Source organism: Setaria viridis, chromosome 2 (genome assembly GCF_005286985.2).
Source record: "Setaria viridis chromosome 2, Setaria_viridis_v4.0, whole genome shotgun sequence".
Taxonomy (NCBI): Eukaryota; Viridiplantae; Streptophyta; class Magnoliopsida; order Poales; family Poaceae; genus Setaria; species Setaria viridis.
Window position 1 is genome coordinate 6,495,218 of NC_048264.2, and position 12,187 is coordinate 6,507,404.

The 12,187-nt window shown below is 45.3% G+C and overlaps 2 protein-coding genes across 2 annotated transcripts; both read right to left on the reverse strand.

Moving 5' to 3' along the window:
• Window positions 1-925: 925 nt before the first annotated feature.
• LOC117843654 (DEAD-box ATP-dependent RNA helicase 52B) lies at window positions 926-6,933 on the reverse strand. The gene is made up of 7 exons (XM_034724307.2): window positions 6,774-6,933; window positions 5,257-6,106; window positions 5,080-5,163; window positions 4,122-4,364; window positions 3,058-3,225; window positions 2,819-2,932; window positions 926-1,757 (listed from the first exon to the last, which is right to left on the reverse strand). Exons 2-7 carry the CDS (start codon window positions 6,064-6,066, stop codon window positions 1,227-1,229), a joined length of 1,950 nt encoding a protein of 649 aa, XP_034580198.1. The 5' UTR covers window positions 6,067-6,106; window positions 6,774-6,933; the 3' UTR covers window positions 926-1,226.
• Window positions 6,934-7,518: 585 nt separating this feature from the next.
• Window positions 7,519-10,254, reverse strand: LOC117843655 (DNA-directed RNA polymerases II, IV and V subunit 11). The gene is made up of 5 exons (XM_034724309.2): window positions 10,100-10,254; window positions 9,660-9,749; window positions 9,501-9,579; window positions 9,322-9,417; window positions 7,519-7,790 (listed from the first exon to the last, which is right to left on the reverse strand). Exons 1-5 carry the CDS (start codon window positions 10,150-10,152, stop codon window positions 7,746-7,748), a joined length of 363 nt encoding a protein of 120 aa, XP_034580200.1. The 5' UTR covers window positions 10,153-10,254; the 3' UTR covers window positions 7,519-7,745.
• Window positions 10,255-12,187: the final 1,933 nt, after the last annotated feature.

Genomic DNA, 12,187 nt, shown 5'->3' on the forward strand with positions numbered 1-12,187 from the left:
CATGAACACAAAATTTCATCATACGAAATTCATTTGATGTTTGTTTCTTTTGAAAAGCTGGTATAAAAACTGCATGTTATATCAAACGTAAAAAAAAGCCTTTGCCTTAACTGGAGTTTACTGGAGATAGGGTAGAGTGGTAAACACTGTTAGATCTCGCTAAGGACGGGGTTAAATCTCGATGGAGATGGAGAGCAGTGGATAAAAAAAAGTAGGACAAAATTCGAGTGCTTGGGGAATGGGGGATGCAACCTGTGACTTGTCAGTGACTCTGTGCTCTACACAGGCTGAAGCTGGGCTGAGAAGGACTACATAACAAGGACCAAGAAGAAGCCCAATGTCAAGCTGTCGGGGGGCCGAGTGGCCCAAGTGAGTATCTGAACTCTGCATCTTCTGAATCCAATTCCTCCCCGCTTCCCCAATTCTTGTTCTTTATCTCTCTGCTGCTACCAAAACATCACCCTCAGTATTACACACATATTAACCACGCTCGAACCCGATTAGAATATAAACACACGCGGACCACGTTCTCAATCGACTTGCCATGCATTTTGGATGCTAGATTCCGGCGAACACTATCCAGCGTCCCAGCTCTCCAAGAACCTACCATGCAAGATAGCAAAACCCACGAAGCTTCTCTTGCTGAGATCAAAATCGCATAGGAAAGGAGGGGCATCGTTTGTGTTATCTGTTCACGGTCATGCCAAAAAGAAAACTTCCTAGATCCAGATCGTCCAGAAATGAGAGCTACCTTGCATATCATTTTTAAGAAAACGATAACTGGCCACAAGTTTCCCCAAAATATACCGACGAGTAGACCCGTTAAGCCGTCCGCTAGTTCTCATGCTCACGAAAAAATACACTAAAACTGCGGCGAGAAACGCTCACCGATAAACACACAACTTTTGCGAGAGACTCCATCAAAGAACACAATGACAACAAAACCTGAATTACTTCGTGAATAAGACCGAAATCGTAAACAAAAACTAACATATCAGGATGACCAATTCAGATAATAATAAAAGAACACACAAGCCAATTCCTAGTACAACTGAAAACATAAAAAAGATAAAAACCAGGACCCAAGGCGAAGGGGACATTTCCCAACACCGTACTCATCTAGTCAAGGTACAAATATCATTTCCAAGCATCCATTTAACCCCCGAGGGAGACACAATTCATCACTGCTGATTCATTTTCAACTTCACGCTGAGGACGGAAAGCAATCAGTCCCAAGCGCTCGTACCCTGACCACCACCATAGCCGCCACCCCCGCCGGAATAGCCACCACCACCATATCCCGATGACCCTCCACCATATCCACCACCACCACCACCACCATAACCACCGGCGCCACCACCATACCCACCGGCACCCCTGTCTCGTCGGAAATCACGGTCGCCAAATCTGGCACCACCACCTGATCTGCGGTTTCTACCGCCACCACCTCCGTAGGATGGACGGGCAGCGTAGCGCTCAAGCCACTGAGGAACCTCCTGGTTGGCCTCTTGCATGAGCACACTCAACTCCTTTGCCAGAGAAAGGTTGCTCTCATTGAAAAATGCTGTCGCCAGGCCAGATTTGCCTGCACGCCCAGTCCTTCCTATCCGATGGACATAGTCATCTATATCATTTGGGAGGTCAAAATTGATCACATGAGCAACATGTGGTATGTCAAGGCCACGAGCAGCGACGTCAGTCGCCACAAGAATGGGAGTTGCTCCACTCTTGAACGATCTAAGAGCATGTTCCCTTTCCTGCATAAAGAACAAACAAGCAGTACCACATATGGTCAACATGACATCAAGGAATCTAGAATATTATGATTTAATAATGGCAACATCACTGTAGTAGTTGCACAAATAAAATAAGGAATACAATGAAACATGTTGTCAAAATTCAGTAGTCCATGCACATGAACATTGAATCCATTTTTCAGATATCCAACTCTTTATGTTCATGCTGGAACAGTGAGATTTCGTTTTATTGGCAAAATAGAATGTACACATCAATGGCACCTATTAAAGTAACAAAAACCCAGAAAAGAATTGCAAATCTTAAGAATCAGACAGACATAGCATGTGCTCAGACTTCAAGTTTCATACATCTAGCAGATACACAATGATGTCAGAGAAAAAAAACATAAGTAACAGATTGCTCCTGATGTACATCACTCACTATCTACTTGTGGCAGTTATGAATCAAATTTGTACAAATCAATTAGGTTTTTTGGTGATCTTGCCCCTACTTTGAAGTGCAATTGTGTTTTTACCCTCGTTTTTCTAACTTTGTGATTTAACCCTCAACTATTCACAAGTCAATGCGATTTTGCCCTTGATCTTTGCGTACTTGCCCCTGTTTTGACCATTGAATAGGGGCAAAATCGCATTGACTTGTGAATAGTTGAGGGTAAAATTACAAAGTGGAGAAAATGAGGGTAAAATCACAATTCCACACCAAAGTAGGGGTAAGAACACAAATGCCCCCAATTACTCATATAATCTTCTAAAGATATCTACTCCATCCGCATGCAATTACAATGTCATTAGGTCTGACCAACAAATATTATCCTACTAAATGTCATATATGTGATATAAAATCACACTTGTAGATAAGCATTATGCAATGCGAATCTAATAACATCAAATTTATGTCACAAAAGTTTAAGTATTAAAAGAGTTGACTCTTATCGTAATAAATGAAATACACCCAGTAATTTTAGATAGTGGGAATACTACGTGATTATAACAAATCCAAAATGCACTATACATTTGTTTTGCCTCCAGCTGAAAAGCATGCAGGCAAGTCAAATCTGTACCTGCTGTGTCCTGTCTCCATGAATGCTAGTTGCAGGGAAGCCATTTCTGTAGAGCCAGTCCTCCAGAGCATCAGCGCCCCTCTTTGTCTCCACGAAGACCAAAGTAAGAGCTTGCTGCATCACAAAAATTAAACAAAAGAGAAAGAAGAAAAGAGTCATCAGTTCAGAAATGTGAACTAGGAAACAACATGATACAGAAAAAGCAATCCTATAGCAACAAATCCTAAAAGACATAATACCTTCCCATGTGTACCATTAGCCTTCTGTGCATGAAGAAGGTCCATGAGGTAGCTACGTTTGTCTGCATCAAGGACAAACTCCACCCTCTGAACAATCAAATCAGTACTTGAACCAACTCTCCCAACAGCAAGAAAGATGTAATCAGCAAGGAAATCAGCAGCCATCCTCTGCATAACAAATATACGAAACCATCAGCACAACAAAAAATGAATATGCCAGAGTACTTAACAGCAAAGTTGTGATGGTTTAGTCATGTCATATCAGAAAGAAAATGGTCTGTAACAAGCAAAATCAGCTCTCCTAAAAAATATTTGGCAAGCAAGACAAAGTTTAACCTAGATGATCTATTGGCCCTAAATATAGTTGATAGGGGGTAGTCCATACTCCACTTTCAGAATTTGTTTCCATGCAGAATGTTGTGGCACACCATAACATTTTCTCCTAATTAACCATCCATGCATAACACCGCACATAAACTACAACTTTGAAAGAGAAAGCAGTACCACTGCACACAGGATAGTACTAAAATTGTAGTAGTAAATAAATACACACGAGGTAACAAAAGTCAGAATGCCATATTCATAGAAGCTTTTGAGCTTCTTCATAACAACCCATTTCAATAAGAATAGGAACAGACACTATATGCTTCCTGCAAAATACCTTAATTCCAGGCGGTCCTTGCATATTTGCATATATACTTTCTGGAAAATACCTAAATTCCAAGTCGATCTTACGTATTCGTGAAGCTCTGCAGTTATGCAATGCAAGCATAGCTTCTGTAACTCTAAAACAAGGTCAGACCCTTGCTGAGAAACAGATAATATGGCTTGCCGTAACATTTTTCGGATTAAATCATGGTTAATAGCAAAAAAGGAACACGTTACTATTTTATAGACCAGAGTGATGAAGGGAAACACTTAGATAAACAGCTACACATGCACTCATATAGTGTAGGCCCTGCATAACCACATGTTGCTTCAAGTGTATGAAACCACTAGAATTATAAAGATAGACAACAATGGAGAAACTTGAAGGGTGGAAACAGAACAGGAAAGAAACAAACCTGTATCTCTTTTGGGAATGTAGCACTAAACAACATCGTCTGCCTCTCGCCACGTGGAGGCATGTCCATCTGCTCAACAATTTTACGTATCTGTGGCTCAAAACCCATATCAAGCATCCGATCAGCTTCATCGAGAGCTAAGTACATGATGTTTTGCAGTGAGACTCTAGCCCTCTCCAACAGATCCATTAAGCGTCCAGGAGTTGCCACCAGGATTTCAACACCTCTCTCTAACTCCCTCAGCTACAATGATTAGAAAAATACATGATAAATATACATGATTTCCACTCATATTTGGTATCAACGAAAATGCCAATGACCACAACATCAAGATTGATAAGAAAAATAAGCATGAACCATTAAGTCTCAGCTCATAATAATTGCATTTCGTGTCTCTGTCAAGCCCCCACAAAATTTAAAGTGCAAAAGCTCTCATTTGCATTATTGTGATACGATGTATTAATATAATTAAATAAAGTCATTGACAATTTGACATTTGGCAAAAGACATGTTTGCATAAATTTCCAGACAAATGACATAATTGCTTACATTTCCAGAGACTACATACTCCACCTCCGCGTGGCATAGGGACTAGCAAACTAAAGTCAGAAGAAGACTTCATAACTATTTTTGCTACACTAGCAGTCTAGCACAGCCATGCTGGCTCAAGCAATAGTATGGAGATACAGGGACTTTTTCATTCCTTGTAAAAAAACTACAATATTTGTCATATAAGGGCCATATAGATTCCATTTTATTGTTACTGAAGACGAATGCAACCATTCAAGTTCATGGCAACAGATATTGTCAAGAATCTAAACTGAAACAACATAAATGCATTGAGAATTTAAACTGGAAGGAAACTACTACCAACCAAACACTATATATATGAGAGATGCAGAAATTAAAATACCAGGGATCACAATATAAACACATCCTGAACAAAGAGAAGAGGTACCTGATTTGTTATTGGTGCACCTCCATACGCAACCACAACTCTGACACCAGTCTGATATGCAAACTTCCTTGCTTCTTCATGGATCTAAGGCATCATTTGTCACAAGAAAACCAACAAAAATTTAAAAGGAGATCTACTAACATAAGTACTGACTAAATAAATTATTGTTTGACATACTTGGACTGAAAGCTCGCGAGTGGGAGATAAGATCAGAGCCAGAGGACACGCAGTCCTTGAACTACGGGGCCTCTGCGGTGGCCTTGACTTCAAGATGCCACTGATGATTGGGAAACAGAAGGCTGCAGTCTTTCCAGACCCAGTCTGCGCGCAGGCCATAAGATCCCGCCCAGCAATGGAGATTGGGATGGCATAACGCTGCACCGGTGTTGGTTTCACATACTTGCACCTCCGGATATTCTCATTCAGCGCATCACCCAAATCAATCTCTGCAAATGTGTTGGCCGGTGGAGGTACATCGTGGCCACTGGTCTCAACAGGGATGTCTTCATAGGCATCAAAATTGATGCCAGTGTTATCGCCCTCGAAGACAACTTCTTCTGCCTCAGCCTTGGCAAAAGGATCCGGCTCGCGGTCCCTGCGGTCCCAGCCCCCAGGACGGGAGTTCCAGGCACCACCACCGCCCCCACCACCACGGCTACCACCACCACCATAGCCCTGGCGAGGAGCACCCACACTGCCACTGCCATCACCATTAACAATCCCAGCCCAGCGAGGGCCACCAACAGCAGCAGCCTGAGCAGGAGGCTGTGCAGCAGCCGAGGGCAATGGGCCACCTGGTCCTGGCGCTACTGAGCCTGCTTGGGCATCAAAGCCACCACCAGCAGGACGGCCACGGAGGTGAGGCGGGACGTAGGAGCTGCGCGTGGGGCGGGGGTTGCCGTGATTAGCAACGGATCCGTTAGCAGCACCAGTCGCGGGCGCCGATTCCTCGGCGTTCGCAACTGAGTCAGCCCATGAAGATCGCATAATTAGCACAGGTCACTTAATGGAGTAGCCCCGCTGGTCACTGGAACACAATTATGAAGCAAAATTAGCTAAAGGGACCGATAAAGTGAACTGCAGAAAATAAATGAGCATAAAGCAGAATCATCAGCCAATTAAAAAGCACAGGAATCTCTATGATTGGTAAACAAAGGCTTGATGTTAACTGCACTAAGCATGAACAGATTTTTCTCAAAGATTTAGCTACTCTCCCGAGACCTTACCCTAAACCGAGATCAAATCTAGGGATATAACCCCCAAAAGAAGCGGTGAAGAAAATTTCGAAAAAAACCTCAACGAGTTGTGCGCTGCAGATCACAAAACACTAATCACCAAAACTACCGCATCGCAAGAGACGACACGCTCGCCAAAATCCAAACACCCCAACCGACCACAAAACCGTCTCCAAACCAAACAAATCCAACCGAAGCACCGAACCTAAAATCACCGGCGAAGCAGCTGCCTCGCCGCCCCTAATTGCAACCCGCGAGGCACCGGACCTGATTTGCCCCACCTACCCCCGCTGCTCCCACCTAAAACCCTACGAATCTGAGACCTCAATCCACGGAAGCACCGCCGCGACGCGGGAGCAGCAACCACACAGATGCAAACAAAACAGCCGGTACGGCCGCGCGGATTGGGGGCCGGAGAAGGCTAGCCAAGGGGGGAGGGGGAGGGGGAGGCTCACCAACCTGCTCGGGAGCGCGGGTTTCGAATCCGGCGGCGTGGAAACCCTAGAGACGCGGGGGAAGAGGAGAGGAGGGAGGAAGCGGCGGAGATCAAGAAAACAAGTGGAGAGAGAGAGGTTGCGGGGGTTGTTTTGTTGCGGGGAATAGAAGAAAAGAAGGGAGGAAGATTTTTTTTATTTGTTTATGGGGGGCCTCTTTTTCTCCTGAGCTGGCCCGCATGCAGCGACGGCGTGGCGGGTGGGGACGGTAGGGTTGGCTGGTTGGGGTCGGCTGCGAGGGGGGATGCGGGCGCGGGAGCTGTAGGATGGGGAACGGAGGGTCCGGATCGAGGGGAGCGCGGGCAGCAGGCACGGGGGGCCAGATCTGAGACCTGGTGCGTTCCGACGGCAGACAGATCCGGCGAAGCAATGCGACAACCGCCTGTAAGCAACCAAGAGGAGAAAACGCGACCGAGCATGACCTGGAGATACCGTTAGGAATGTTCCGCGGAAATGCTACGAAAGTACGTATACTGTAAAATTCCATTGCCACGCAAGTACGTATGTACTGTAAAATTCCATGGTTCTATCACATTCACTCATGAGTACTACTGCCATTCTTTATCACAGATTCACAGTTAACATGCATTGCAACTTAAAAGATCATGGTGCAGCAACAAGACGATGTTGGCACATGCATGACAGAGAAACACATAACGTGGGCAAATGTCAGATTAACCACGCTGTACTGGACTCTTGGCACAGGTTCGTGATAGACAAAGGCACTCATAGTTCAGAGATCAGTCTGGCAGCAGGTTACACAATATCCTTGAGCAATGGTTTTCAGGCGACTCATGCGCCTTGGGGTTCAGGGATCAGTCCCACATCATGCTCACAAAGTCACAACCCTTGGGTGTTTGTTTCAAGGCAACTCACGCATCGGATAAAGATAAGACAACCCACGGAGTTTTTATGTCAGATATCAGGCACCATGAATTCAGAACCCCTGCTTCGCCCTTTCCTCGTACCTGTTCTTCTCAACCTGAAAACATGGCTCAGAACGTTAGTACCACATACAGGTATCAACATGACATCTTAAAGATAGACACGGATGTTCAGCATTCAAAAGTTATTTGAATTAAACTTCCGAAGACAAGAATCGGAGGACAGTGCTGATGCATAACCTTTTTAGCATGGCACAGCCAACCTAAGCAGCTAGATCCTAGCATTGTCGCCTCATGGTTTTGTACAAAGGCAAACAGACAACACAAAACATGCCAGGTAATCAGCAAGAATCCCTACTAGTAGCAGCAGGCAGGTCTTATTAACAGGAATATCACCACTTTGCTAACGTTCTGAAGATTAACTTAACATCAGAAGTTCCAGCTGTCAACTACCCATTCAAATTCTCATAGGCTGTTATTTTAAAGATTCATTAGAAGGCATAAGGCTGTTATTTAGCATTTTGTACCTAGCAGAAGATGCATAAAAAACAGAACAAATAAGACATGCCCCATGGTCTCCTCTTCCTAGTAGTGTTTTTAATGTAATTATGTGGTTCAACACTAATTAGCAAATGCATGTTAGGACATTGGTATCACTTCTGCCATCTACATCCTGAAAAATATAAGACAAATGATTCTTCAAAAATAACATGAACACTTCCCAAATACTTTAAAATGGCAACGATGCATCATATTATATCAAACCAACCCTTTTCTACTTCCATATCAATTACTCCCAAACAAAGTTTCCTCCCCGCACACACTCTGACTTGCTGTGCATCATGACTTAGGGCAAACAAAATTTCACGTATATACAATTGCCAAAGTCCATGCCATGCAGCTGGGAAAATAAGATAATACCAAAATTTGCATAGTGAAACCAGCAAATAATTTTTTTCTAGCATTCCAATAACTCAATACTTATACATGAGTACAATGGGATGGTAAGGAAATGAGATAATCCTTCCAAAAGACAAAGAATGTCAGAATGAATATGTAAATTTTATCTAATCCAAGCACGTGCCTTAAGTATGTGTCATCACATAGTAAAATTTTGGCACTTCCATGATACTCTTAATGGCATTATTGTTAAGAGGACAACATGGTATAGGAGCATGCAAGGAATGTATAGGCCGAAATGTTTATTCAGTATCTCAAACAAATAAACTCTTCAGAGCAATCTTGTGCTTGTGCAAACTCTTCAAAGTAAGAAAGGCAGTTGCAAAACAAGTTGCTGGCTACTTATAGCATGTAAACTACCAAAACAGGTATCTAAACCCAATGTCATGGTCGCTTCCAAGTTCAGCATTTCAATCTCAACTGGGCATTAATATTTTATATTTATTAAGCTTGCCAGGTCAAACAAAAGCACATCTGAAATCCCATATCAATGTATCAAAGAACTTCCCATCAAGATGTAATAGCAACAGAAGCAGGAGGCACTTTCTTTTATATAGTATAAATCAAGATAAATTGTTCCTTCTCATTTTGTCCCTTACTATTCCATGACACGACAGCAAATTACTGGAAAAATAATTAACAGCTTGAGTGAACATATCAGGAACAGACCTCAAAAGCTTGCTTAAGGTACTCGAGCTCCTTGTCTAGGTCATTGACGGCCTGGGTGTAGGCCTGTGTTGGGGACGACTGACTTGTGGTATGGATCTGTCCACACAATAAAAAATAAGAGAAAGCTGAATGAACCTAAACTGAAGAAAAGAACTGAAAAAAAAAAGCATCTGTCATACCCTGACAATAATCTTGTACTGAAGAGGGTGAGGGAGCTTATAGCCAGCAAAGAGCACATTTGGGTCCCTGTGCAGCTGCCTGCAGAATATCACTCCATAAGTGAGTCATAAAACACAACAGAAGAGGACAAGACATGCTAAAAGAATTGCTGTACTTACATGCGAACAATGTTGCCAATGGTGTGGTCCTCACGCTCGATGGTGAAGGATGCAGCATTCACGATCTTTGTATCCCTCTCATACGACACCCTGCACAAATGGTTAACACTCATCAGTACCACAACCACACCATCCAGACAATTGAGCAATGACAAAAGGCAACTATAGTCACAATTGAATCTATCGCTACAAAAGACTGAAAGCAAGAGAACCAACAGACAAACATCAAGCATTCAGAACTTTACGGTTTATGCCAAATGAATCACTTTGCATAGACTGGCGGAAATGGATACGGACATAAGCAAGTGCTGTAGCATTGCCTGAAAGCCCTGAATCATGCGCATTGCTGCTTTCTATCGAAACAGCTAAAACAAGACATACCAAGGACCCAACAAAGATCAATCCAAAACCAAGTGAGAGGGCTGGCTGGGGAGACTCACTTCTTGGTGCCCTCGGGCACCACAAAGCGCTCATATCGATCCGGGGCATTCATCTCCGGTTAACTCCTGGCACCTCCTGCTTCAATCGCTGCAAGTGTGGTTCATCAGACCACAGAGGAAAAGGGTACAATATCACAAGTCAGACTCTGGTTTCAAAACTTTGTTGAGTACAACACTGTACACCCATGACAGTGAATGAAATAGAACCCATCAGATTCCATATTTTTGACCGCGTTCTGATGATAGAGACGAATTCAATGGCGGGAAAAAAACATAGTTAGGGTTCAGTTAAACCTCCGAAAACGAATTCGTTAGCGTTCTCACGTTGCAAATAGAAATAAGCTCCTATCGGTACTCTAACCACGCGCGCAAACAAAATCCGCAACAAAATTGACTGGATTGCACGCCCGGCTCGGATTTTGTTGGGACCGACAAAATTGGGGGGCCGGAGAAGGCTAGCAAGGGGGGAGGGGGAGGGGGAGGGGGAGGCTCACCAACCTGCTCGGGAGCGCGGGTTTCGAATCCGGCGGCGTGGAAACCCTAGAGACGCGGGGGGGAGGAGAGGAGGGAGGAAGCGGCGGAGATCAAGAAAACAGGTGGAGAGAGAGGTTGCGGGGGTTGTTTTGTTGCGGTGAATAGAAGAGAAGAAGGGAACAGAAGAAAAGAGGAAAGAAAAAAAAAGAGATAATTCCTATTTGATATCAGGAAAATGACTAGTTCTTTTCTCGATCCTCAGAAAATTTCCGTTCCCTATTTGACACCGAGTTCAACTTTCCTTACTTATATGACACTCTGTTGGATTTTCCATCCGTGAACCGTTAAGTGCCATGTGAAAAGACGATTTTGCCCATATGAGCTCCACCACCCTTCTCCCTCCTCTCCTCTCCTTCTCCCTCTGCTCCACACCGGCCTGCCAGCTGCCGTGCCCCCGTGAGAAGCCTAACCCCGTCGGCCGTCGGGCCCCTTGGGAGACCGAGCGCCGCCGTCCGCCGTGCCCCCACGGGAGGCCACCGAGCACGGTACGCGGGACGGTGCGTTTTAGGGATGACTCGGTGGCGCGGATCGAGGGTTGCGGGACGGTGCTGTTCGCATGCAAGAATGGCGAGCACCGCTCCTTCACCAGCATCTACTTCATTCCCCAGCTCACGGCCAACATCGTGAGTGTTGGCCAACTCGACGAAGTCAGGTACAAGATCAACATCGACGCCAGAGTGATGAGGATTCAGGAGCATGGAGGGAGGCTCCTGGCCAAGGTGGCGCGCGAGGAGAATCGGTTGTACATGCTCGACATCAAGCTTGCACGGCCAGTCTGCCTGGCTGCACGCGGCGAGGAGAGCGCCTAGCTCTAGCATGCTAGGCTCAGCCACTTCAACATGGCAGCACTGCGCAAGATGGCACGGGAGCAATTGGTTCGAGGGCTGCCGACGATCAAGCTAGTGGACCAACTGTGTGAGGCATGCCTCGCCGGCAAGCAAAAGTGGAAGGCGTTCCCGGACCAGGCGCTCTGGCGGGCGGAGCGCCACTTGGAGCTGGTCCATGGCGATCTTTGTGGACCGGTGGCATCAGCAACTCCAAGCGGCAACAACTACTTTCTGCTACTCGTCGACGACAGGAGCTGTTTCATGTAGGCATTCCTGTTGTCGTCCAAGGATCGAGCAGCTGAAGCTACCAAGAACTTCCAAGCACGTGTGGAGGCGGGTGCAAATTGAAGGCACTCCGCACGGACCGTGGTGGGTAGTTCACAGCGACAGAATTCATGGAGTACTGTGTTGCTGATGGCGTGAGGCGGCAGCTGACGGCGTCGTATTCTCCACAACAAAATGGTGTTGTCGAGCACCGGAACGGGATGGTGGTCGGCACCGCACGCAGCCTTCTGAAGGCAAAGGGACTGCCGGGGATGTTTCGGGGAGAAGCAGTGAACATTGCTGTCTACCTGCTGAATCACGTGCCAACAAAGAGCTTGGAGGGGATGACACTATTCTAGTCATGGTACGGGAAGAAGTTGGCGGTTCATCACCTACGCACATTCGGCTGCATCGTCTATGTCAAGAGCACGATCTCGCACCTGAAGAAGTTGGAGGACCGCGG

Coding starts and splice junctions, on each gene's coding strand:
- LOC117843654 (XM_034724307.2), bottom strand. CDS start 6,066: ATGCGATCTTCATGGGCTGACTCAGTTGCGAACGCCGAGGAATCGGCG. Junction 5,164..5,256: donor CTCGCGAGCTTTCAGTCCAA/GTATGTCAAACA, acceptor ATGATGCCTTAG/ATCCATGAAGAAGCAAGGAA. Junction 2,933..3,057: donor CTAATGGTACACATGGGAAG/GTATTATGTCTT, acceptor TTTGTGATGCAG/CAAGCTCTTACTTTGGTCTT.
- LOC117843655 (XM_034724309.2), bottom strand. CDS start 10,152: ATGAATGCCCCGGATCGATATGAGCGCTTTGTGGTGCCCGAGGGCACC. Junction 9,580..9,659: donor ATTGGCAACATTGTTCGCAT/GTAAGTACAGCA, acceptor GATATTCTGCAG/GCAGCTGCACAGGGACCCAA. Junction 9,418..9,500: donor AGTACAAGATTATTGTCAGG/GTATGACAGATG, acceptor TTGTGTGGACAG/ATCCATACCACAAGTCAGTC.